At 48.8% G+C, this 25,776-nt stretch overlaps 1 protein-coding gene across 2 annotated transcripts in view; it reads left to right on the top strand.

Annotated features, from left to right (window-relative positions):
- The first annotated feature begins 3,041 nt into the window (after positions 1 to 3,041).
- The window catches only part of Ccdc63 (coiled-coil domain containing 63), a 34,861-nt gene continuing 12,126 nt past the window's right edge, over positions 3,042 to 25,776 (top strand). For both annotated transcript variants that reach the window (XM_038346385.1, XM_038346383.1), the window contains exons 1-5: positions 3,042 to 3,235; positions 5,541 to 5,730; positions 7,397 to 7,516; positions 11,870 to 12,051; positions 13,546 to 13,727. In XM_038346385.1, coding sequence (XP_038202313.1) covers positions 3,177 to 3,235; positions 5,541 to 5,730; positions 7,397 to 7,516; positions 11,870 to 12,051; positions 13,546 to 13,727 — 733 coding nt within the window. In that variant the 5' untranslated portion in view covers positions 3,042 to 3,176. The remainder of the gene's footprint in view (positions 3,236 to 5,540; positions 5,731 to 7,396; positions 7,517 to 11,869; positions 12,052 to 13,545; positions 13,728 to 25,776) is intronic.

Genomic DNA, 25,776 nt, shown 5'->3' with positions numbered 1-25,776 from the left:
ACAAGTCTACTTAGGTCCCCGTGTTACAGAAAGGAGGCCTTTAATGAAGAAGCGAGGGGACAAGAGAGAAAGGCCCAGGAAGGGGATGGGAACTGACTTGGTGGCCAGGGAGATCTCTTGGCGCGGCTGGTTTCACATGGGTAGGTGAGGGTAGCTAAGGAGTGTGTTGCCCTGTCCCCTCGGGGAAGCTGTGTGTTCCCCGTGGGTCCTGTGGTCTCGGCTATCCATAGAGAACGCGAGTCGCCGCTGTCACAAAGGCGGGTATTCCAGGGCGGAGAACGCGGGGTGTGGAGCTGGCTGCAGCCCAAACGCTCGCGGAGCCGGCTACTTGGAGCCGCGGGTGGTAAGTTCAGTGCACACAGCTCCCCCTGCTGGAGAGGAGCGGAGGCTAGGGGCTGCCTCAAGCCTGGGGCCACCACTGCCATCATAAATGCTCCCCAAACCCAAAGAGCTATATGTCCTCTCAAGCGTCCTCATATTTATTTATTTGTCATTTATTCATTTATTTGAGATAGGGTCTCATATCACAGGCTGGCTTCGAAACTTGCACTGCAGCCAAAGATGACCTTGACACCTGATCCTCCTTCCTCCACTTTCCAAATGCTGAGACGGCCGGCCAGTACCACCATGCCCCGCTTTATTCTTGTTTTAAAACAAACCGTGTCACTCATCCAGGATCCCTGCAGAACCAGCCTTGTCATTTAAAAGTGGGGAGGAAGTGTAGGCTCCCTGCCATGGTTATTAAATGGAATATGGTAAAGATGGCAGGGTGGCTAACAAAATGGGAGGTGTTCAAGATGGCCTGAGTAAGGTCATTCATTCAAGTTGTGTTTGGGAAGGCTCCAGAAACTGTCAAGACATGGCCTCATGGTCATGACCTCCTCACTGTCTCTAAGAATCTTCTAGCATTATTTTATCTTCAAGTATGGTATACTGAACCAGCCATCTCCATAATCCCCATGGAGTCTCTGACAGCTCACGCAAGCTAGCAGATGCCATGGGGCTACATTTTCCTTGCTTCTCAGCCTTCAGCCAGGCGCTCTCTCTGCCCAGAATTTCTCATCTCTTTCTTATTCAGCACGGCTTGGTGAGTTCCTATTCATCCCACAGAACACAAGGGCCACATCTTGTTGGAGCCTTTCCCACTCTTTCACCCTGGGCTGCCTTGGTAGCATCTTGAAGATGACTCATTGCTCAGTTCCCCCACGATATTAAGCACACAGTAGGCACAGTTTTGCATGCCAAATCGATTTGCACATTTGCACTGCCAGAACTCTGGTGGTTTACAGGCCCCAGAAAAGTCACTTCTGATTGCTTTCATGAAAGGTTCTGATTGGTGTGCTTGGACACGACCCAGAAGCATCTTCCAGTCTGGCTTTGGTGTCTATGGTTTATCTTGATTTAGCTTGATTCTCAGGGCCCTGTGGAGATGGCTGTCCACGCACCTGACCTCAGGTTCCCAGGGTAAAATTCATCCTGCAATAGCCTGAAGTGCTGAATTCTCTCCACACCTAGCAGGGAGCCTGGGAGACTGGGAGCCCAGGCCCACACTAGTGGGCAGATGTTATGCAGATTAGGTGAGCGTACTGATTGGCCTCTACCCTTTCCCGTTTTCCAGAGTGGAAACTGAGGTTCCAGAGAGCAGGAGGGATGCACCTAGGGTTCATCAGAGGCTGGGGAGGAATTTGAATTGAGACCCTGGAGTCCACATAGGACCTCCCAGTTTCTGGGACACAGTGGGTCTCACAGTCCTGTGGGGTTTGTTAGACTCATGTCCACTTGTCTGAGTGCCTCTGGCAGGTGACATTCAAGTTCTTTTTTTTTTTTTAAAGATTTATTTATTTGTTATGTATACAACATTCCACGTATGCCTGCACAGCAGAAGAAGGCACCAGATCTCATTTCGGATGCTTGCAAGCCTCCATGTGGTTGCTGGGAATTGAACTCAGGACCTCTGAAGAGCAGTAAGTGCTCTTAACCTCTGAGCCATCTCTCCAACACCAACATTCAAGTCTGATGTGCTAAATACGGGTCTGGGTTACTGGCTCCTGACCTGAGAGAGAGGGGCCACAGTGTGTGTGCATGTGTGTGTGTCAGTGGGTAGTGCTTGCCCAGCATGTGTAAGGTACTGGGTTCAATATAGCACCACCACATAAATTGGGTGTGATGGCACACACCTATAATCCCAGCCTGTTGGAGGTGGAAGCTTGAGGATGAGGAGTTCAAGGTCGTCCTTGGATACAGATTGACTTTGAGGCCAGCTTGGGCTGACAGGAAACCTTGTCACAAAATCAGAAGGCTCCCTCAGGGTGCTCACTATCTGCGGCCTTTGTACCCCTTTCCTTCAGAGATGTGGGGAGAAGGGTATGCGACAGGCTGGAGCCATCTGCCCGGGCCCTAATAATAAACTGGGAGAGGAAGAAGTTCCAGGCACGCTTGGCTCTGGGGGAAGAGGCTCTAGTCACACCCAGCACCATCTGCCATGTCCCCTTTGTATGCCAAGCTGTGGGCGGGAGAGGGGACCGTGAGAAGGAGGAGAGGCCCATGGGTCCTCACTGCCAGAAGGAGCGGCCCTCTTCCTTTTTTCCTCCTTTCCCTCTGGGCAGGATGTTGCAGAGAGACAGAGAAAGAGAACAAGAGAGAGAGGGGTGGGCTTGCTGGCTGTGGCCTCCAGGATCCAGTGTCTAAGCAGAAAGGAAGCTCAGATCTGTCTCAATGCCACTGGTAGGTGATGACCGCTGGCTACTCGCTATCCCTTCATGTACCATCTCACCCTACCCAACACCCCATCTCTGGGCATCAACTGCATAGACGGGAGGCTGGAGTTCAGGACTTTCTCAGGCTCACAGCAGAGTAGGATTTGAACTCAGGACCCTAAAGAACACCTTCTCAACTCAGCAAGGCACCTCCACAGCAAGTTCGACTGTCACCTGGCAGCCCTGGGTGGGTCTCCCCTGTGACAGACAAGCAGATGACATCACCCTGGAGTGGGTTACCCCCTCTCCTGGGAGCCACCTGAGGGCTTCTCTGATCACCTGGGCCTCCTCTCTCTCCATTTCGCCCATGTAAAGAAACACAGGAGGAAGGGCTCTTTGAGCTCTCCGGAGCTTTCCGAGAAGGTCAAAGAGCAGCTGGCAGAGGCGGAGCTGAGGAAACTGAGGCAGCAGTTCCGCAAGATGGTGGAGAGCAGGAAGTCCTCCAACTTCCGCAACCAGCGCATGATTGCCAACCAGTAGTAAGAGGGGTGTCCCCGGGTGGGCCTAGGGCACAGCGGGGGCAGGGAGCACCCTGAACCCACCTGGGGGCCGGGGATCTTTTATCCTACGCCCTAGAGCTTCATAGGAGGGCACCCAGTGAGCAGGATCCAGGGTTTTGGGGGGCTCTGAGGGACAGGTGACCCTCAGCCAGGCCCCTGACCCTCTGCTCCACCCTGTGCCTCGCAAACACACCCTCATCTAGTAACCCATCCAGCACGGGGCGGGGGTGAGGTGGGCGGGGAGGGGACTGATTGGTTTAGGGGTCTACTCCTGTCCAACCAGCTGTGGCAATGACGGGGCGTGGCCATTCTCTGGCTGGTGCCTCGTGGGAGGTTGCCAAGCTGCCTGGGCAGGGCCCAGCCTTTTGCAATTGGGGAGACGCGGTTGTGAAGCCCCTTCTGCAAGGCCAGAAACAAGCCTCCATCCACCCTTACTGTCTGCGTGCTTGGAGTTCAGAGGAGGGAGCGGAGATCTTTCATTTCCCCTGGATCCGTTTACTCTATGAGAGACTGGTCCCTAGGAGATATCCCTGTCAGTTCTTAAAAGAAGTGTTTGTTCCAGAGCACTTTACTGCCATCTGTTGGAAAAGTGTTTATTATATAGAACCAGAGGAAATGTCTCAGGCTGGGGAGATGGCACAGCCTGACTCCAAGCCTAATGGCTTGAATTAGATCCCAGAGAGCCACAAGATTAGACTCGCACGTTGTTTTCTGACCTGCATACGCACAACGCGGCATGCTAACACCCACGCACATGTTCATATATCGTGGACAAATAAATACATGTTGAAAAAAGAAGCTCAGCAATTAAGAGCACTTGTTGCTCTCGGAGAACATCTGAGTTCGGTCCCCAGCACCCACATCTGTCTTCCTGCCACCTGGAACTCCAGCTCTCTTCCGCTACAGGCGTCCCTTGTCACCCACTCCCATATAGATAAAAATGACAGGATAAATAAGAAATTTCGGTGTATGGTGGTGCACACCTTTAATCCCAACACTTGGGAGGCAGATGCAGGTGGACCTCTGAATTTGAAGCCAGCCAGGGCTACATAGGGAGACTGTCTCAAGATTTAACAGGAAAGCATGGGCAAGCTCTGACTCTGAGAGCCCCCTACACTCTAGGGCTCTGGCTCCCTTTCACCCAGTCCAGCCCTGCCCATCAGCCTGTTGCTTTTCCTTGTAACCACTGTCCTCCATGAGGAACTCAGCTGCTGCTGTTTTCCTTCCACCTTAACAAGGTCCGCCTCCAGGAGGGAGCTGAGGGGTGGAAAGGCCCAGCAGCCTTGGAAAAGACCAACTTCTAGATTCACCGGTCACACATGGTCTCTGAAACGGTAGTGGGTTAAAAAAATGAAGCATTTGGGTTTTGGTGCACACCGGAAGTGGGTCAAGGGTTCACTAGTCTCCTGACAGTGCAGGGACAGGACAACCTTGTTTGTTTGTTTTTGTTTTTTCGAGACAGGGTTTCTCTGTAGCTTTGGAGCCTGTCCTGGAACTAGCTCTTGTAGACCAGGCTGGCATTGAACTCACAGAGATCCGCCTGCCTCTGCCTCCCGAGTGCTGGGATCAAAGGTGTGCACCACCATCGCCCGGCCAGGGCAACCTTGTTATTGTCTTTGTAGACTGTCCCATTGATTTCGTCTCTGACCATGATCAATTGGTTGCTGGGTTTTTGTTTGTTTGTTTGTTTATTCAAGACAGGTTTTTTTTTTCAGTGTAGTCCAGGCACTCCTGGAACTCAGTCTGTAGACCAGGCTGACCTCAAACTCAGAGGTGCCCTGCCTCTGCCTCCCCAGTGCTGGGATTAAGAGTGTATGCCATCATGCCTGGCCCATTCTTGTTTTGTTTTTTTTTTTTTTTTTTTTTTTTTTTTTTTTTTGAGACTGTGTCTCTCATTGGCTTATAGCCCCTGATGAGGAGGGATCCTCCTGCCTCCACTTCCAACAGCTGACTTTGCATGAGTGCTTGGGTGGACTTCAAGTCCTCATACACAGGGAACTTTTTAGCAGCTGCTAAGCCATCTCCCAAGCTCCTCCGTGAAAGGTTCTGACAGGGCAGCCACCCCTAGAAGCATGTATCCCTCCAGGAAGGTGGAGAGGAGAGATGGAAATGACGAGGGTCAGGGACATGGGGTTTCAGATGTGGACCCAAGCCCCAGCCCTGAAGCTTTCTGCTCTCACTGGGACCCAGGCCTTTCCCCAGGCTCCTTTGGGGTAAGGAATCCTGTGGGTTCTGTGAAGGCATTTAGGGGCTGCTGGGTTAAATCAGAGATGCTTCCCCTCAGTAAGGAAATCGAGAATCTGAAAGCTCAGCAGGCAGAGACCACCCTGCTCCTGAGCCTTGTGAAGTCTCCCAAGAACCTAGACCTGAACCAGAAGAACTTCATGGAGCTGCGCTTCCTACTGCAGACCAAGGGGGACTACGAGGCACTTATCACCTCCATGAAGGTGCTGCTGGGAGAGCTGGATGACAAGGTGAGGCTTTCCTGGGAGACTGAGCAAAAGGGGACAAGGACAACATACCCATGATGCTCTAGGCAGAGTGGACCATAGCATGGGAGCTCAGCTCCATCAACCCTACAAGTCCAACCTCAGCATCCTTAGCATCGACCAACACAGGCTAGGTTTTGGTGCTGTAACAAAGATCACCGTTGGTTTTGAATGATGCTAGTTTCTCCCTCCTTCACCCTATGCATCAGTCTTTTTGTCCTGGCACTAAGATCTGGACAGCATCTCTCTGGGACATTGCTAGGTGTTACCGCAGGAGAAAAGCCTTTAAGAAGGTCTCAAGTGGGCCATGGTATACACATGCCATTCTGAGCATGATTCGTTGCCTCAAAATCGTCACTCAACACTACACATCATTAGTGTGATCCTCCTGGATGGCGTCATTGGCTAGGTCTGTCTGTGTCCCAATCATTCCTTGTAGGAAAGGGAATTTACTACTTACTGAGTTTGTGTGTTAGAAGTATATAACTTTATAATTTATTTGTATTTATTTATTTTTGAGGGATATATTTATAGCCCTGGCTAGCCTAGAATTCACTCTGTAGTTCAGGCTGGCCTTGAAGTCAGAGATCCACCTGCCTCTGCTTTTCAAGTTTAAAGCATGCCGTCATACTCAGCTACCCTTACTCTTATTTTTTATAAGATTTTATTTTATTTTATTTAAAGATTTGAGTGTTGTGCCTGCACACCAGAAGAGGGTACCAGATCTCGTTACAGATGGTTGTGAGCCACCATGTGGTTGCTGGGAATTGAACTCATGACCTCTGGAAGAACAGCCAGTGCTCTTAACCCCTGAGCCATCTCTCCAGCTCCTTTATTTTATTTTTAATTATGTATATATGTCTGCGTCTGTGTGAGAATATGTGCATGGGAAGGCAGTGCCCGTGGAGTCTAGGAGGTGTTGGATCCCTAGAACTGAATTATTGAGAAAACTCATGTGAGTGCTGGGAACCAATCTTCAGTCCCTCTGCTAGTTCCTTGGGGATGGAACCTTGTGCACGATAGGCAAGCCCTCTATCACTGAACTATGTTTCTAGTCCTTTATTTATTTTAAACCGATATGGTACCTGAATAAGACTCTAAAGTAACAAAAATGACACGAAATTCAAATGCATTTTGATAAATGAACACTCTGGTCCAACATCTAAAATGGTCACAGGCCACACATCTGGGTTTTCCAAGCCACAGTGCCTCTGCGAAACTAAGCTCCAGCGGCATAGCACCAAGGCAGTGGCCACAGGCAGTACAGAAATGATTGACCTTTCTAATAAATCTTTATTTGTAGCAATAAGCTGTGGGCCAATTTTAAAGGGCTGTAGTTTGCAGCCCTTGGTGTGATTGATGCAGCCAGAGACCGCACAGTTTCCTCTAGAAACTATGCTGTCAGGGCTGAGGAGATGGAAATTTTTTGTTCACTAGTAGGAAAATTCACACTCAGAGCCAAGAGTCATTATTTTTCCCCCGGAATGGGTGAGAATAATTGAATGGAGTGGGGGTAGGAAAGCCAGAGTAGAGCTCTGTCTATTGGATGAAGTCAATCTCCCTTTTGCTTTAGCCCCTTTTCCTGTGTGAATGTCACTCTGTGGGGGTGGACAGATGCTGATGCAGCTCAGCGCTCCCCTCTCTCTTTCAGATTGTTCAGATGGAGAGGAAGATCAACAACCAGAGACAAATCTTCTTGAAGACACAAGAGGCCAATAACCCCCGGAAGCTGCAGAAACAGATCCATATTCTGGAGACCCGACTGAATCTGGTAGGTGAGGGGCTGCCCTCTGTAGACTCAGCACTCACCCCTCATCCCCACCCCACCCACCCCTCATTCCCACCTCACCTACCACTCATTCCCACCCCACTGACCCCTGACCCCCACTCCACTCCACTCTCCCTCATCCTCACCCTACCCCTCATTCCCACCATCATCCCTACTCCATCCCACCCCTCATCCCCATCCTTACTCTACCCTCACCCCAGCCTTCATCCCCACCCTCACCCCACCTTCACACAACCTCTCAATCCCACCCTCACCCCAACCCTCACTTCACCCCTCATCCCCATCCCTCATCCCCCCTCACCCCATCCCCATCCTCATCCCCACCCCCACTCCTTTATACTTCCAGAAATGAAGCTTGACCGCTGAGCCAGCAGTGGAACATAGGCTTGCGTGGTGCTTGAAAGAGGTGGACTGGGCTGGAGAGATGGCTCAGCGGTTAAGAGCATTGCCTGTTCTTCCAAAGGTCCTGAGTTCAATTCCCGGCAACCACATGGTGGCTCACAACCATCTGTAATGAGGTCTGGTGCCCTCTTCTGGCCTGCAGGCATACATGCAGACAGAATATTGTATACATAATAAATAAATATTTAAAAAAAAAAAAAAGAAAGAGGTGGACTGAGGGTACTCCCACCACTGCAGCTCCCACTCACCCTCCCTTACCTATCATATCCCCAAGGCCACCAGGAAGGTGAAGACACGCCTCCTCCCCTGGCAGGAGGCACAGGCCTGTGCAACAAACATTAGGACATAAACCTAATATAAATGTGGAAAAAGTCATGTTTTCTGATTGGTGGCCTTAGTTTGCAGTGACATTTTTGTAAGTGACCTCCAGTTCCATAGTGCTTATGATGGAGTTGGTAAAGTCACCCTAACCGAGTTGAAAAGTTCAGAGGTGGAAGTAAGACCTTAAAGGATGGCTTGGTCCAGGTGCTACAAATTATTTATTATTTTGAAATAATTTATTTATTCTTATGAACATTGACTAGTGTTTTGCCTGTGCACATGTCAGTGTGAGGGTGTCAGGTACCCTGGAGCTGGAGTTACAGACAGTTGTGAGGTGCCATAGGTGATGATAATTGAATTCTGGTCCTTGGGAAGAGCAGCCAGTGTTCTTAACTGCTGAGCCATTCCTCCAGACCCCTACTTTTTGATTAATTAATTGAGACAGAGTCTCTCTATGTAGCCTTGACTGTTCTGGAACTCACAGAATGCCTAACTCTGCCTTCCCAGTGCTGGGATTAAAGGTGTGCACCCCCATGCCTGGGCTCAGAAGAGAACCCAGATTAGTTTCCTCGTTCACAACAGCTTGTAACTCTGGTGCCCTCTTCTGGCCGTCTCAGGTACCTGCACTCAGGCTGTACATGTACATGCAAGTACTCACATAAACATGAGCAATACAGTAAATCTTTTAAAATAGTAAAAAAAAAACCTCTACAGAAATCCAGGACTGGGCTAGTGAAAGAGAAACATAGAGTACACAGTGCAAAGTTGAAGGAGGCTTTCACGCACTTTGAGGCTTGTAGAATGCAGGGTGGCTACCTGGCCGTATGTGCCTCCTTAAATTCTAAGAGCAGATTGTCTAGCTCCACTTGCCTCAGTTTTGGGCCTTTTAGAAGGATTCTCAGGAACACTTGGAGAACCTCTCCAAATCTTTTACTATTAGCAATCTTTCTTTCTAGTTCATCACCATCCATGGAAGAATTTTGCATCCATACCTACCCCTCCCAAGTGAAATTGTGTGTATGTGTGTATGTATCTTTGATTTTTTTTGAGACAGGGTTTGTTGCCATTTTAAAAATGCCTCCAAGAGAAGTCACACCGCCAAGAGAAGTCACACCATGCAATAGGACTCATGTGGGAGTTCATTGGAAGAAGAGAGAGAAGGGGGCAGAGAGTGGGGCAGAGTCTGGTTCCTGGGAACAGGAGTGGTGGAAGAGGAAGAGAGGGAGAAAGAGAGAAAGAGAGAGGAGAAGCGAAGGAGAAAGAAGAGACAGAAGGTGGCAAAGTCCACCTTTTAAAAGGGAACGTAACGAATGTGCACAGGAGATGCTCTCTCTTAGTGGCTGCAGCTGAGGATGCATCCTGTCAGGACTCTAAGGGCAGATCAGTACAGATGCCTGAATATTAACAGGGTTCCTCTGTGTAACAGCCCTAGCTGTCCTGAAACTTACTCTGTAGACCAGGCTGGCCTCAAACTCACAGAGATCCACCTGCCTCTGCCTCCCAAGTGCTGGGATTAAAGGCGTGAGCCACCACCACTCGGCAAATATGTTAATTTATTAAAAGGGGAAGAATATAGGTAAAAACTGCATGCCACTGGTTTTAAAATTACATGTATGCGTGGGGGCGTTAAGGAGAGGTCAGAGGATAGTCTGCAGGAGTCAGTTCTCAGCTTCCACCATGTGGGTCCAGGAATCAAACTCAGGTCCCTGGGCTTGGTGGCAATCCAGGGCCACTTTACCTGCTGAGCCATCTCACTGGTTCTGTTGGAGCTGTCACAGTTGGCTTCAGATGCCAACTTGACGCTCCTGGGGAGAGGGAGCCTTACTCAGGAATTGCCTCCATCAGATTGGCCTGTGGGGCATTTTCTTGGTTGCTAATAGATATAGGAGGGCCCAGCCCATACTGAATGGCGGGAAAGTGGACCTGAGCTGTATAGAGAAGTGGGTTGAGCAAGCCATGTGGATGGAGCAAGGCAGTAAGCAGCTTCCTCCATGGCTGCTGCTTCAAACTGTCTGAACTGTCTTGACCTCGATCAGGGATGAACTGTGAGCTGTAAGCAAGATAAACTCTCCTCCGAAATTAGTTTCAGTCAGTATTATAGAAAAGCAACAGAAAAGCAAACTAGAACACTTTTTTTCAAGACAGGGTTTCTCTGTGTGTCTCTGTCTGTCCTGGAACTCGCTCTGTAGACCAGGCTGGCCTCGAACTCACAGAGATCCACTTGACTCTGCCTCCTGAGTGCTGGGATTAAAGCTGTGTGCCACCACACCCAGCTGACACTTTTTTGGACAGTTTCACACTGTAGTCCTAGCTGGTCTGGAACTTGCTATGTAGACCAGCTTGGCAATCACTCATGGCTATCCTCTTGCCTGAGTGCTAGGAATACCACCATGCCCAATTGTATTTAATGTTTTTCTTTTTCCTCTTTCATCTCTTTTTCTTGCATTCTTTCTACTATAGTGCAGGCTGGCCTGTAATTCACTCTATGGCTGAACTTCCAGTCCTCCTGCCTTCACCTACTGAGTGCTGGGATCAAAGTCGTGTGCCACTGTACCCAGTTGGTTTATTTGAAATTTCTTTAATTTCTCCTCCTCCCATAGCAAGACTGGTCCACACTCTCATGAGCTGTGTAACCAATGTCAACTTTTAAAAAGTGTTTCAAAGCCCTAAGAGCCATTTACTCGGCTGTGGAAGGTAATGGGAGCTAGGATGATGTCACATGCCTGGCACGTTGACTTGTGATGTGAGTGTGTGGCTCTCTCTGTCTGTAAGTCTTTCCCGCCTTGAAGTACTTTAAAAATAATAACTGTTGGGGCCGGAGAGATGGCTCAGTGGTTAAGAGCATTGCCTGCTCTTCCAAAGGTCCTGAGTTCAATTCCCGGCAACCACATGGTGGCTCACAACCATCTGTAATGAGGTCCGGTGCCCTCTTCTGGCCTGCAGATACACACATAGACAGAATATTGTATCCATAATAAATAAATAAATATTAAAAATAATAACTGTCCTAATTTAAGGTAATTTAAGGAAAGGCATTCAGACATTTAGTCCCAAATCCTTCTGTGTTAGCTAAACATTGGTCTTCTTTTACAACCACAGCACCAACATTGCACCTTCCAGAATCAACATTTTGTTAATAGTTCTCAAAACTTATCTGTAGTGATATTTTTTTTAACCAGACCCCAAACATTTTTTGTCTTGTTTTGTTTGTTATTTTTTTTTTGAGACAGGGTCTCTCTACATAGCCCTGGCTGTAGATCACTATGTAGACCAGGCTGGTCTTACACTCACCAAGATCTGCCTGACTCTGCCTCCCAAGTGTCCCATCATGCCCAGCATTTTTTATTTTTTTCCAAATGTCTTCTAAAGATTGATTTGATCAAGATCCCTGGAGTTTTTAAATTCTCAAATCTCCTCAACTTAGAATTAGCTGCTCTTAATCAGAGTTGACTTTGCCTCCAAAGGGATGAAGGGGACACATCATTATAGTTGGGCTGGGCTGTGTGCTACTGGCACTCAGTGGGCAGCAGCAGGGCCTTGATGTTCTCCCAGGACCACCCAGTCCAAAGCATATTTGTATGAGACCCGGTTTGAAGCACAACCTCCCCACAGGTCACTGTCCACTTTGACAAGATGCTGACCTCCAACGCCCAGCTCCGGAAGGAGATTGAGGATCTCCTCTTTGAGAAGGCCGCCTATGACCATGTCTACCAGCAGCTTCAACGGCGTCTTCAGACACAGAAGAAGACCATGAATGTGGCCATCGAGCAGTCTGCCCAGGCCTATGAGCAGAGGTGCCAGGGAAGGCCCAGCTCCCAACTCAGCACCCATTCCATCCTCTTGAGGGCCAGGGCCACAGCTCACAACAGCAGCAACTCGGACACTGACCGTGCACCCAGCAGGGTGTCGTGTACCTTGATGCTTCCATCTTTTCCCCACAGCATGAGGAATTAGTGTCTCCCCTTTGTCAGAACAAATGGGAGCCCATGCAGGACAGTGCAGATGGGGGATCTATGACTCCTGCTCTCTGTCCCCTACATGGTCCCTGGTCCTGGTTTGAGGGGAGTCTTTATCCATCTAAGTCTTTCCTGGCAGAGAATGTGGCTCTGGAGAGCTGTTGCCTTAGAGTCTGGGGAAGATTCCTCCCTCCATCACTTCTGCATTGTTGTGGGATCTATGTAGGTGGCAGAGATCAGAAACTAATCCATGCACGCAAGGGATAAGTGGCAACAATGGTGGTGAGGAGGAGGATGGTGGTGATGGTGGTGATGGGAATGATGGGAATGATGGTGATAATGGGGATGATGGTGGTGATGGTGATGATGGTGGTGATGGTGATGATGGGGATGATGGTGGTGATGGTGATGATGGGGATGATGTTGATGATGGTGGTGATGGTGATGATGGGGATGATGGTGGTGATGGTGATGATGGGGATGATGGGGATGATGGTGATGATGGTGGTGATGGTGATGATGGTGATGATGTTGATGATGGTGGTGATGGTGATGATGGGGATGGGGATGATAGGGATGATGGTGGTGATGGGGATGATGGGGATGATGGTGGTGAGGAGGATGATGGTGATGATGGTGGTGATGATGATGGTGGTGAGGATGATGGTGGTGAGGAGGATGGTGGTGATGGGGATAATGGGGATGATGGTGGTGATGGGGATGGGGATGATGAAGATGGGGGTGATGGGGATGATGGGGATGATGGTGGTGATGATGATGGTGATGGGGATGATGAGGATGGGGATGATGGAGATGATGGGGAGGATGGGGATGGGGATGATAGGGATGATGGTGGTGATGGGGAGGATGGGGATGGGGATGATGGTGATGATGGTGGTGATGGGGAGGATGGGGATGGGAATTATGGGGATGGTGGTGATGATAGTGATGGGGATGATGATGGGGATGGGGATGATGATGGTGATGGGGAGGATGGGGATGGGGATAATGGTAGTGAGGAGGATGATGGTGATGATGGTAGTGATGGGCATGATGGTGGCAATGGTGGTGATGGTAATGATAGTGGTAGTGTTGGTGTTTATATTGATTATAATGGTGGTGATAGTGGTGGTGATTGCAGCTGTTGCTAACAGTAAAGAGGGTGACAGGAAAATTACTTCCTGGGGGTAGTCTAGACTCAGAGCTCTGATAGAGTCCTGAGTTTGGTCCCCACCGCCAGAAAAAAATTGCAAAGAACTTCAAACAAACCCGTGGCCTCTGGGCGAGTGTGCAGTTGTCTGGGACTAAGCCCCATCTGCCATCTCCACACAGGGTGGAAGCCATGGCTCGGATGGCTGCCATGAAGGACCGCCAGCAGAAGGACATCTCTCAGTACAACCTGGAGATCCGAGAGCTGGAGCGTCTATATGCACATGAGACCAAACTCAAGTCTTTCCTGCTTGTCAAACTCAACGACCGCAGTGAATTCGAGGAGCAGGCCAAGAAGGAGGAAGGTACAGCCACAGTCTCCCTCTCCCTCCGTCCCTCCCTCCGTCCCTCCATCCCTCCGTCCCTCCCCCCCTCTCTCTCCCTCCCTCTCTCTCTCTCTCTCTCTCTCTCTCTCTCTCTCTCTCTCTCTCTCTCTCTCTCTCTCTCTCTCTCTCTCTCTCATAGTAGAGCACCAATCATAGACAATAAAAATACAGCTACCTGGTTAAACTTAAATCTCAGGTTAACAATGAAACTTACCCTTTTAGGATAAGTTTGCGCCATGCAGTATTGGGGATACACTTCTACTGATAGCTGTTTGTTTCTTAGCTGCAGTAAGGACTTATTTTGATTTTTGAAAGGGGAGTTGGCCTGTGATTCCCGTGCAACCGCTTGCCTGTGTTTTGTCTGCCAGTTGCAACCTGCAAATGTCTTTTCACCCTGAGGCTGTAGTTTAGTTTAGGGGACACATGAGGATCAGGGGACTACTAAACCCTGGCTAGGTTTTTGTTTTGTTTTGTTTTTTGAGACATGTTTCTTTGTGTAGCTCTGGCTGCCCTGGAATTCACTTTGTAGACCAGGCTGGTCTCAAATTCACAGAGATCCACCTGCCTTTGCCTCCCTGAGTGTTGGAATTAAAGGTGTGTGCCACCACCACCTGGCGACTCTGTCTAGGTTTGATGACTTTCCTGGGGTCTTGTCAGGACACAGCACATGGTCATACTCATGGCTGGAATATACTATGTGAGATGGTAAAAAAAAGCAAAATGATTGGTGCTGGAGAGATGGCTCAGAGGTTAAGAGCACTGCCTGATCTTCCAGAGGTCCTGAGTTCAATTCCCAGAACTCACATGGTGACTCACAACCATCTGTAAAAAGTTCTGGTGCCCTCTTCTGGCCTGCAGTCATACATGCAGGCAGAATACTATATATACTATAAACTAACAAACAAACAAAAAATGCCAAGTTCTTACAGAAAAAGCTCAATAAGTTAAAAAAAAAGCAAAATGATCAAAGGGAAAAGACACAAAGGGGGTGAAAACTAGGGGAAGCTGCCCCGAAGGTATATTTGATCTTTGTATTTTTAGGTTTTAGGGACTGAGCCCAGGGCCTAGTACACACTAAGTATGTTCTTCCTGGCCACACCCATCCTCTTACTTGTGTTCTCTTTTCCCTGCCTTTTCCTGCCTTATCACTTGGGACTGTGTCGCTGCAAGTGTTTTTGAAAAATCTTGTGTATGTCTTACTCCCTAAAATAAATCAAGGACCACAGATTTTTCTTTTTCCTTCCTTCCTTCCTTCCTTCCTTCCTTCCTTCCTTCCTTCCTTCCTTCTTCCTTCCTTCCTTCCTTTCAACATTTGGTCTTCCTTTCATCTACTCTCCGCTCACCCTTCTTGTCACCATTCACATCTACCTGTCTTCCACCCATCAACCACCTTTATCCGCACTTCCATCCTTTATCTACCATTCCACCCGTCACCTACCCATCTAGTTACAGCTAGTTTGTGTAAGCCTCTACTATAGCTGTCTGGCATGTGTGGTTTCTATATGACCCTCAGGATTATACCAAGAAGTAGGCATTCCTGCAGTACCCCAGCTTCGGAAAAGGATCCTGCAGTTCAGAGTGAACTTACGTGTTCACAGTAACTAAGCAGATTCAAAATTCCATCCCAGATAAATCCTCTGTTTTCAGTCTTAATCCTGGGAGCAGCCTCAAGACCTCACAGCCATATATAAGTCAGGAAAGCCACCTGCACCTCTTCATTCTCACTGCCAGCCCAGGTGGTCCTCTGGATGCTCAACGTACCCTCACCTCCCTCTTACCACTGCCTCGGTACTGTCATCCCCATCACTTCTGTTCTAGACACTTCCATGGGAAGTTTCCCGTGTTCTGCTCCAAACTGCTCTCCAAGTGACCTTTTCCCATGGTCTCACCATCGTGAACTGTGGATTTTGTCATTTATCTGACTGTCCAATCGGGTCCTCTCACCCAACAGATCTACTGGTCACTTACCCTGAAATAGGCTCCTTGCTTAGGACAAGATAGAGCACTGAACGTGACAATATTTGCCATCAGTGCCGTAGGGCTTACATTCTAGACACTAAGACAAAGGGGAAATAGATGTCAACCTAGATGAGTACAGACACCTTAAGTCACAGCAGACTCTTATCCGAAAGAAAGCAAAAGATGGAGATAGGAAAGAGTCACAATGGGGCAGCGGGCACAGTGTAACCATCGTGGGACAGACGGCTGAGGAAAGCAAGGCATGGATCTTTCAGACCAAATGATGAAAAGAAGCTGTTAATGTGAGAGCCAGGCATCCAGGCTGAGAGACCAGCAAGGTCAAGATATGGAGGTGGGGACAGATTAGCCTGAGACACGGAGACGGGAGAGCAAGCCGAGGCACTCCCATGGGCCTGCGTTTCAGATGGCTGCCCCCACATCTGTCCCTTCAGCATCTGCAATTCAACCCACCTGTCTTTTCCTCTAAGAGGCGACAGGGGCTGTCAGAGATGGCAAATCACACTCAGGTTTGACCTGGTTTCTCATGAAGTGGAGTAATTGACAGAGCCTGAGACTGCTTTATCTATGGTGGTTTGGGTGGACCATTCAGGGAGGTGACGTGTTGGCAGAGACGTGAGTGACCCAAGAGTGCTTCGGGGACCATAGGGGAAGCCGAGAGCAGCTGAGACGTGTGCAGAGGCCCTGAGGCGTGAGTGGGGTGATGTGTGGCTGGACAAGGACGAAGGCTCACGGCTATCAGGAAAGGTGCACAGGGCCGGAACACACGAAACTTCATAGATGAATCAGGAACAGAGCTGTACCCCAGTGCAGCACGGAACCTGGAGAAGACATGGGCGTGTGGTGACATGGTCTGCTGAGGAAGAGGAGGACCATGTTTAAAGTGACAAGCTTCAGCCTCATCCCAGGACAGTCATAGCAGGCCAGAAGTACTGAGAAAGATCTAGAAGGTTCCATCAGATTGCCATGGAGAAGCCATACCAAAGAGACAGAAGACTTGGGTTCAGGGGAGCCTGGGCTGCTGCAGGCTGAGCAAGGCTCAGAATTCTCTGGGTCAGCCAGTCAACAAGCCTTCCTGAGAATTCCCTGCCCCAGAGGCCTTTCTTGACCTTCCTTAACCTCCATCCTGCTCACAGGTCACCTCTACAGGGAGGTCTTCTCATCCACCTGTCTCAGGAATTCCCTAACAGCAGAGCCTGCCTCCATGTTGGGCACTTGGTAGTGCTTTATTCATATTATTTTGGTTTATTTGTGTGTATGTGTAGGGATGGATGTGTGCATACCTTTACTCCTGAGTGCTAGGAGTAAAGGCACACACTGCCATGCCTGACTGGCTCTTGGATTGGATTTTTTTCCTTTTTTCTTGAAACAGGGTTCCTGTAGCTTTGGAGCCTGTCATGGAACTAGCACTTGTAGATCGTAGACCAGGCTGGCCTTAAACTCACAGAGATCCACCTGCTTCTGCCTCCCGAGTGCTGGGATTAAAGGCGTGTGCCACCACTGTCCACCTGGCTCTTGCATTCTTTTTTTTTTTAAAGATTTATTTATTTATAAGCCGGGCGGTGGTGGTGCACGCCTTTAATCCCAGCACTCGGGAGGCAGAGGCAGGCGGATCTCTGTGAGTTTGAGGCCAGCCTGGTCTACAAGAGCTAGTTCCAGGACAGGCTCTAAAAAAGCTGCAGAGAAACCCTGTCTCGAAAAACCAAAAAAAAAAAAAAAAAAAGATTTATTTATTTATTATGTATACAGTGTTCTGTGTCTGTATGCTTGCTGGCCAGAAGAGGGCACCAGATCTCATTACAGATTTCTGTGAGCCACCATGTGGTTGCTGGGAATTGAACTCAGGACCTCTAGAAGAGTAGTCAGTGCTCTTAACCTCTGAGCCTTCTCTCCAGCCCTCTTAGATTCTTTATATCATTTTATTTTTAAGTTACTCTTCTTCTGTTTTGGGCATGGTGGTGCACACTTTTAATCCTAGCACTTGGGAGACAGAGGCAGGCACATAGATATGAGTTTGAGGCCTGCCTGGTCTACAGAGTGAGTTTTAGGACAGTTAATGAAAGACCCAAATTTCTAGGGACCAGGGAAGGATCCCCCAGACTCAATAAGCCACGCCAATGGATGCAATCAGCAAGAGGATTCTTTATTGTTGAAGGCGCCAATGGGTGACTCAATACTCCAGTGAGACTGAGCACCCTGAGCATTTTCTCAGCAAGCATTTATAGGGTCTCAGGGTTACATAACAGGGAAGCATAGCAACAGCAACATCATTGGTCAATGCAAATCAACATATGGATTAAACAAGGGACTGGGTGTTTTTACCTCTTTGGCAGGTAAAAACAACCGGTCTCGTGGCTGCTTCTGTTGCCTACAGATATCCTGTTTTGACCTGGCCTAGTTAATCATAAAAACATCTTAAGTTGGAGACTAGGGTTGGGGTCTTTAATTCTCTCTTTTTTAAAATCATGAGTTAAATCTTTATATCCATTGGTCCTGATCCTTAGCTAGATTAGACTCCAAATCTGTTTGTCTCAGCATTTGATATTGCTGGGCCAGAACCTTAGTTTGTATTACGATAATCTGTCCTTCATAGACTGTACTAACCTGTTTAGGATGCAGGGGCCAAAAGTCAAAATAAGCAATAATATGATTAGGGGTCCAGTCAAGGTGGATATTAGCATAGCTAACCAGGGTGAAATATTAAACCATCCTTCAAACCATCCTTGTTGTGACTCAAAATAATTCTTTCTTTGGGCAAGCCTCTCTCTAAGTTTGGCCATGGATTCCCTGACCACTCCGGTGTGGTCTGCATAGAAACAGCATTCTTCTTTCAGCGCAGCACATAGCCCTCCTTCTTTGGGAAATAGAAATCTAACCCCCTTCTGTTCTGCAGTACTACTTCCAATAAGGAGGTGATGGATTTTTCTAAGGCTGTTACTGATTTTTCTAGGGCTTCTAGGTCTGCAGCTATGGCTGCCTGCAAATGGATCATTTGATTACTCTGTACCATAGCTGCAGTCCCTGTCCCAATACCAGCTGCTATGCCACCAATGCCAAGAAGGATGGCCAATGTCATGGTGATAGGCTCCCTTTTGTTCCTAGGTTTTCCCTCAGTAAGAGCCAGAATATTTTCAGATGTATGATACGTAACATGGGGTAAGACTTGGACCATGACACAATAATCAGAAGACACATTTAAAATTTGTGCAGAGTTGCAGGGAGTCAGCCCAGTGTTACATGCCCAATAAATTCCATTAGGGGCCTGAAGATAATAATTGCCTTTGTGGACCTCATGGGTCGATTTGCACAATTTCTGGTGTGTGGATGGCACTTTCTCTAGGCAGGTATCTTGGCCCTCTACTTGGGGTAATATCAACTGGTGGGGCAACATGCTGGTGCAGCTAGATGGAGGGCTGGTGTGGCTGGTGAAATTACTAAAGATGGCAATTCCTTCCTAGTAAGGCTGGCTGGACACCAAACAAAGCCAACAGTTCTCAGTTCTGTTGGGCTGAGTGTTATTTAAAGCTGAGAAAGCTCCCTTGATTAGATCAAACAACTGGTTCTTGGTGATATTGGGGGCAATACCCATCTTTGTGAGTAGTCCTCCCTGGTGAGGGAGGACACTATTAGGCTCTATCGCTTGAACATTTAATGATTGTGACTCTAATCTAATTTGAAAGGTCAACCCTTTGTCCCATCTAGTTATATAGAATCTAAGTCCCCAGGTATGGCCTGTTCCCCATTCAATGTCCTTCTGGCTGGCCTGGGTAAAACAAATGGTAAAATTTGAATTATTAGAGTTATTTCTTTTAACTGTAATTAGGTCCCATGATGAGGAAGGTTTCCAATATGCATCCCCTGTGGTCTCACAAGACAGTAAAAGTCCTCAGATACACCACATTTATTAGCCAGCCCCCCGATCTCGACCATCCCTGGGGCATACATAAAATGGATCTGTTTGAAGGTTATATTTAGCTAATGGGTCTCTACATCCTATGTCAGCCCTGGGGGGAGTTTTTCCTTTGATTTTTCCAGTTGGGAGATCCCAGGAGTCTAATTTGGAGATCAGCTTACATAGATCAGGATGCAGGCTGGGCCACCAGGTATTAGGAGTGTGCACTCCAGTTATGGACCAAATTATGTCACCTGTCTGAGATATGACCTGCCAGGTTAGATTTCGAGTGAGATGGGGACTCTCACTAGCCTCAACCAAGAGACCAGTCAATAGGAGCAAAAAGGTCAGATATATAGAGGTTGCAATTAAGAGTGAACAAGTCTTATCTTTTGGGGGGGGGTTGAGAGCATTGAAGTTTCCATGAGGATTTTGGGTCTGGGGTGCCAGCGAAATGCTCTGGTTGGTCTGCTTTAATGTGCAAGGCATGGATCCAGGCAGCAACTCCATCTACCTTTAGGGCCGTTGGGGTCGTGAGGAGAACCGTGTATGGTGTATCGTCCCTTCCACCGAGGCTCCAAAGTCTTGGTCTGATGGCGTCGGACCCAAACGCTATTGACTATTTTGAAGGGGTGTGGGATGACAGGATACTGGTCTGAATCCTTGTAAGCTGCCCCTAAGGGCTTCCAGATCTCCTGCTGTGCCAGCTGGAGGGCTTGCAAGTGAGCCTGCAAAGTGGGGGAGGTTGCATAATTAGCAATATCAGAATCAAAAAAGGCTATAGCTGGAGGTGGGCCTCCATATAAGATTTCAAAATGTGGGCCAGGGGTAGGAGCTGTACCTGGCTCGATACAATGCCAGGGGTAGGAGCTGTATCCTGGCTCGATACAATGCCAGGGGTAGGAGCTGTACCCAGTCCCTAGCACTGATCTCGAGCGTTAATTTAGTTAAAACCTCCTTAATTATTCTATTCATTCTTTCTACCTGTCCTGAGCTCTGGGGTCTATAGGCACAATGCAATTTCCATCGATCCCCAGTAACTTGGCCACTAACCGACTTACCTGGGAGACAAAGCAGGACCATTATCAGTCCCAAGTACCCTGGGTAGTCCATACTGTGGGAAGATTTCTTCCAAGAGCTTCTTGACAATGGTCTGTGCAGTTTCCTTTTTGGTAGGGAAGGCTTCAACCCATCCTGAAAAGGTGTCTATAAAAACTAGCAGATACTGATAACCATACATGCCAAGCTTAACTTCAGGAAAATCTATTTTCCAATGGATCCCAGGCCTATGCCCCCTGAGTCTGAGTCCAGGCAGCCTGTTTGTTTTGCCAGCATTCACTTGGCCACAGGTTTTGCAATTGTTGATGATTTGTTGTACCAGGGTCGCTTTCTTGGGTATATAGCTACCCATTTCCTGTCTGCTGAGCAGGATGTTCATCTTTTTGGTGCTCAGGTGGGTCAATTTATGCAAGCAGGAAATGAGCTCTCTGGCTACCTGTACAGGCATTACAGTCTTTCCTTGGAACATCCATCGTTGTCTGTCCCCAATTTCTGGACTATATCCAGATCTTCATTGGTAGAGTCAATTGAGTCCAGGTCTCTTTCCAGGCCTTCCTGTTCAGTAAATACTGTTACCGACAAGAGCTGAGGGCCTAGGGCTGCCTGCTTGGCTGTTTCATCTGCCAGGCGGTTTTCTTTAATTGTCTCAGTCTCCCCTTTCTGATGTACAGGACAATGTATAATGCTTAATCTCTTAGGGAGAAATAAGGCTTTAAGCAGGGCCAAGATTTCAGCCTTGTTTTTAATGTACTTTCCTTCTGAGGTTAGAAGACCCCTCCTCCGATATATTTTCCCATGAACATGAGCCGTGGCAAAAGCATAGCAGCTATCGGTATAGACATTGAGTGCCTTACCTTCTGCCAGTCGTAGGGCTTGGATGAGCGCGATGAGCTCCGCCCGCTAAACTGAAGTTCCGGGTGGCAGGGCGCTGGCCCAGATTACCTGCTTTCCATCCACTATTGCTGCTTTGGCCTTTTTTTCTCCATTGAGCAGCTAACAGCTTCCATCGGTGTACCAAGTCAAGTCAACCCCTTTCAGTGGTTGGTTCGTCAGGTCCAGCCAGGTTCCATGCATTTCCGCAAGGATTCGTTGGCAGTCATGAGGGTTGAACCCTCCAGAGTGGGGAGCAACGTGGCAGGATTCAGGATGACTGCTGGGCTGAAACGGACCCTGTCTGCATCCAGCAGGAGTGACTGATAATGAGTCATTCGGGCATTGGAGAGCCAGCGGTTTGGTGGCTGGCGAATGAGTGACTCAACCGCATGAGGGGTGAAAATGGTGAGGGGCTGTCCCAAGGTCAGTTTTCCAGCATCCTTTATGAGCATAGCTATGGCAGCTATCATCCTCAAACAAGGGGGCCATCCTGAGACCACCGAATCCAGTTTCTTGGAGAGGTAGGGTATAGGCTTCCTCCAGGGCCCCAGTTTTTGAGTGAGGACCCCCTTTGCAAACCCTTGATTTTGTCTATAAAAAGTTCAAAAGGCTTGGTAATATCTGGCAGTCCCAGGGCTGGGGCAGAAAGCAAGGACCTTTTAATGGTATCAAAGGCCCGCTGATGTTCCTCAGCCCAATCGAAAAGGGCTTCATTTTTGGTTAGGGGATACAAGGGGGCTGCAATTTCTGCGAAGCCTGGAACCCAAAGTCTGCTGAATCCCGCAGTACCTAGGAATTCTTGGAGTTGCCTGGCATTTTTAGGGCACGGAATGAGAGCAATAATCTCTTTTCTGGCTTCCGTGAACCAACTCTGTCCGTTCTCTAACTGATAGCCCAAGTAAATCACTTTGGTCCTACATATTTGGGCCTTTTTGACTGAGGCCTAATAGCCCAATTCACCCAAGGTCTGTAGGAGGGCTCATCTTGCATGCATCCCTCCTTGGTCGTGGCCGCCAGGAGCAGGTCATCCACATATTGGAGCAAGATCAGGTCCAGGTGTTATTTCCAGAAGGCAGCCAGATCTTGATGGAGGGCCTCATCTAATAGGGTAGCGCTGTTCTTGAAGCCCTGGGGTAGCCTGGTCCAAGTCAGTTGTCCCGAGATTCCCTCTTCTGGGTCCTTCCATTCAAAGGCAAACAAGGGCTGGCTTTAGGGGCTCAGCCTTGGCAAAAGAATGCATCTTCAAATCTAAGATGGTATACCAAGAGTGGGTTGGAGGCAATGTGCTTAGCAAGTTATACGGGTTGGGCACTGTCGGGTGTATGTCCTCTACCCATTTGTTAACTTCCCTTAGGTCCTGCACTGGACGGTAATCTCCAGTGCCAGGCTTTTTCACAGGGAGTAGAGGGGTATTCCATGGAGACCAGCAGGGGTTTAATATTCCCTGGTCTAAGAATCTCTTGATGTGGTGTTTGATACCCTGGTATGCCTCCTGGGACATGGGATATTGCTTGATGGAGACTGGGGTGGCAGTGGCCTTCAGGGGTATCATCAATGGGGGCTGCTGAGAGGCTAGCCCCATGCCCCCTGTCTCCGCCCATGCCTGGGGATAATCCTCAATCCAATGTGCCTCCATATTTCCCGGGGTTGATTTTTCAAACAGTTTATATTCATCTTCAAGTCTCAATGTTAATATATGGAGGGGCTCACATTTTGGTCTGGATATTGTGGCCCCTTCTTTTTCAAAATGAATTGTGCCCTCATTTTTGTAAGCCGGTCCCTCCCCTGCAGGGGATAGGAACAGTCAGGTACACGGAGGAAGGAATGGGTCACCTTACCCATCGCCAAGAGCATGGGTAAGCATCCTTTCAGTGGTCCAACCGTATTGTTTCCCTCCCGTGGCCAATTGGACCCAAGTTGTTCGGCTGCTCAATGGGTCGTCTGCTCTAGTTAGGACTGAATGTTGGACTCTGGTGTCTATTAGGAAGGTGACTAGTTGCCCCCCTACTTACAGGGTTATCCGGGGCTGGTGGGGGGCTCCTGGCCCTGACTGGCCTAGTCTTCATCTAAGGCCAGCAATTGGGCTGGTGGCTTCCTGGGATTTTTGGATCTCTTAGGACAGTCTTTGACCCAATGTCCTTTCTCTTTACAGTAGGCACATTGGTCCTTGTCTACCCGTGGCCCCCTTCTGTCTCCCATCCTATCTGATCTCCCTGCTTCTGGCTTAGTCTGGTTAGCTACAGTGGCCAAGATCTTGCTTAATTCCCTAGTTCATCTCTTTTTCCTCTTGTCTTCTCTATCTTCTATTTCCTTTTTGAGTCTATCTTCCCTTTCTTCCTGTAGCCTACGTAAACTTTCTTCTTTTTCTTCTGGAGTCTCCCTCTCATTAAATATCTTTTCTGCCTCTTTCATGAGGTCCTGAAGGGTGTAATCCTGCAGTCCTTCCAGCCTCTGTAGCTTATTTCTAATGTCTGGAGCAGACTGCCAAATGAAAGCCATGGAAACATTGCCCCATTGGTCTGGACTCATTGGATTATAGGGGGTGTACATACGGTAGGCTTCCATCAGCCACTCTAGGAAGGTGGCTGGCATTTCTTCTGAACCCTGTGTGACTGCTCTTACCTGGGCCAAATTGGTAGGTTGGCACCCGACGCCTCGGAGGCCCACAATGAGAAGCTGACAATAGAGACAGAGACACTCCCTACCTGTATTGGTGTTAAAGTCCTAATCCGGGTGATTGAGAGGGAAGGCAGCATCAACCTCATTGGAGAGCTGGGTTGGGGCCCTGTTGGCCCCTGGAACATTCTGTGTGCCTTGAGGAAAATGCGCTGTTTTTCCTCCGAGGTCAGTAGAGCCTGCAAGAGTTGTTGGCAATCATCCCAAGTGGGTTGATGGGTTATGAGAATAGACTCTATTAGGGCCATGAGGGCAACGGGGTTCTTCAAAAAGGACGGGTTATGGGTCTTCCAATTGTACAAATTGGAAACAGAGAATGGCCAATATTGAATCTGGCCATTTCCTCTCTGTTACAGGGGGAAGGCTTGGGAGACAGGTTCTCTGGGCTCATGACGCCCCCTAAAGGTGGCAACTTGGAGGGGATTCCCCTCCTGTTGCCCCGGCCATGGTGGTGCTGTCTGGAGGGGTCTTGCCTCCCGGTTCGTCGACCTTGTATTAATGATGTCCTTCCTCGTCCCCGACCGGGGCTGGTGGGGGCTGATATGGTGGGGGTCCTCTGTTAGGAGGTCTATAAGTGGTCCCTCCGAGGGAGCGAGGACCGGCTTGGGGGTTGTGGGCTTGGACATAGGTTTCTCCAGAACAGGATAAAGGTGGGCAGGTTGGGGTTTGAGGGAGGCATAGGGACTGGGGGTTGGTTGCAAAGGGGTGGAGGAGGAAGGAGGTTGAGGAGCAGAGGGCTGTGGGGAGACAAAAGGGGAAACCCAAGCGGGTGGGTCCTGAGCCAGAGATTCCCAGGTGATGATGTAGGGAATCTGGTCCAGGCATCCTTGGGATCCTGAGCTGAAGACCCGCTCCTTCATCTGCAAGATAATATCCAAGTTAAAGGTACCATCCCTTGGCCAGGCAGAATTAAGAGTCCGCCATTCGGAGGTACAAAGGAGCTGCCATTTCTTCTTCTTGACATCCACCCCCTGGCCATCGGCCCAGAACTGGACAAATTTCCAGTGTCCTAGAGTCAAACTTAAGGGGGTGGTTAGATTTTGTCCCATATTGGGTTTTTTTTTTCCAAATAGATCAAAACAAAAACTATACAGACAAGACAGACAGACAGACAGCAGGCCAGAAGCCGCGCAGCACATGTCGGCGTAAAACCGAAAGCAAATGTTCAGAAGGAGAAGGCGAGACTATGTCTCCCCTGCTCTCTAGTAGAGTGGCCTGTTCACTCTCAGAAACAAATCGGACATCGAAAAATCGGGCCCCCAGAACGTCTTCCAGGGTGGCCAGTGAGGAGTCTGGAACTCGTTAGTTCCCTCTCTCAGGTGGTCTTCAGAGCGCTTGTACGTACAAATGGCTTCAAAATCAACGAACAATAATGGACAAACAGACAGACAGACGGGGTGAATCCGCCGGCCGGTTTACCTCCCGATTGGCACTGTGGGTTACCAAGTAGGGGAAATCTCGGTGGAACCTTCATTAGGACTTCACTTTTTTTTTTTTGTTGTTGTTGTTGTTTGAGACAGGGTTTTGCTGTAATTTTAGAGCCTGTCTTGG

The sequence above is a fragment of the Arvicola amphibius genome, chromosome 10, assembly GCF_903992535.2.
Source record: "Arvicola amphibius chromosome 10, mArvAmp1.2, whole genome shotgun sequence".
In the NCBI taxonomy this organism is placed as follows: domain Eukaryota; kingdom Metazoa; phylum Chordata; class Mammalia; order Rodentia; family Cricetidae; genus Arvicola; species Arvicola amphibius.
This window is presented reverse-complemented; position numbering and strand designations above follow the sequence as displayed.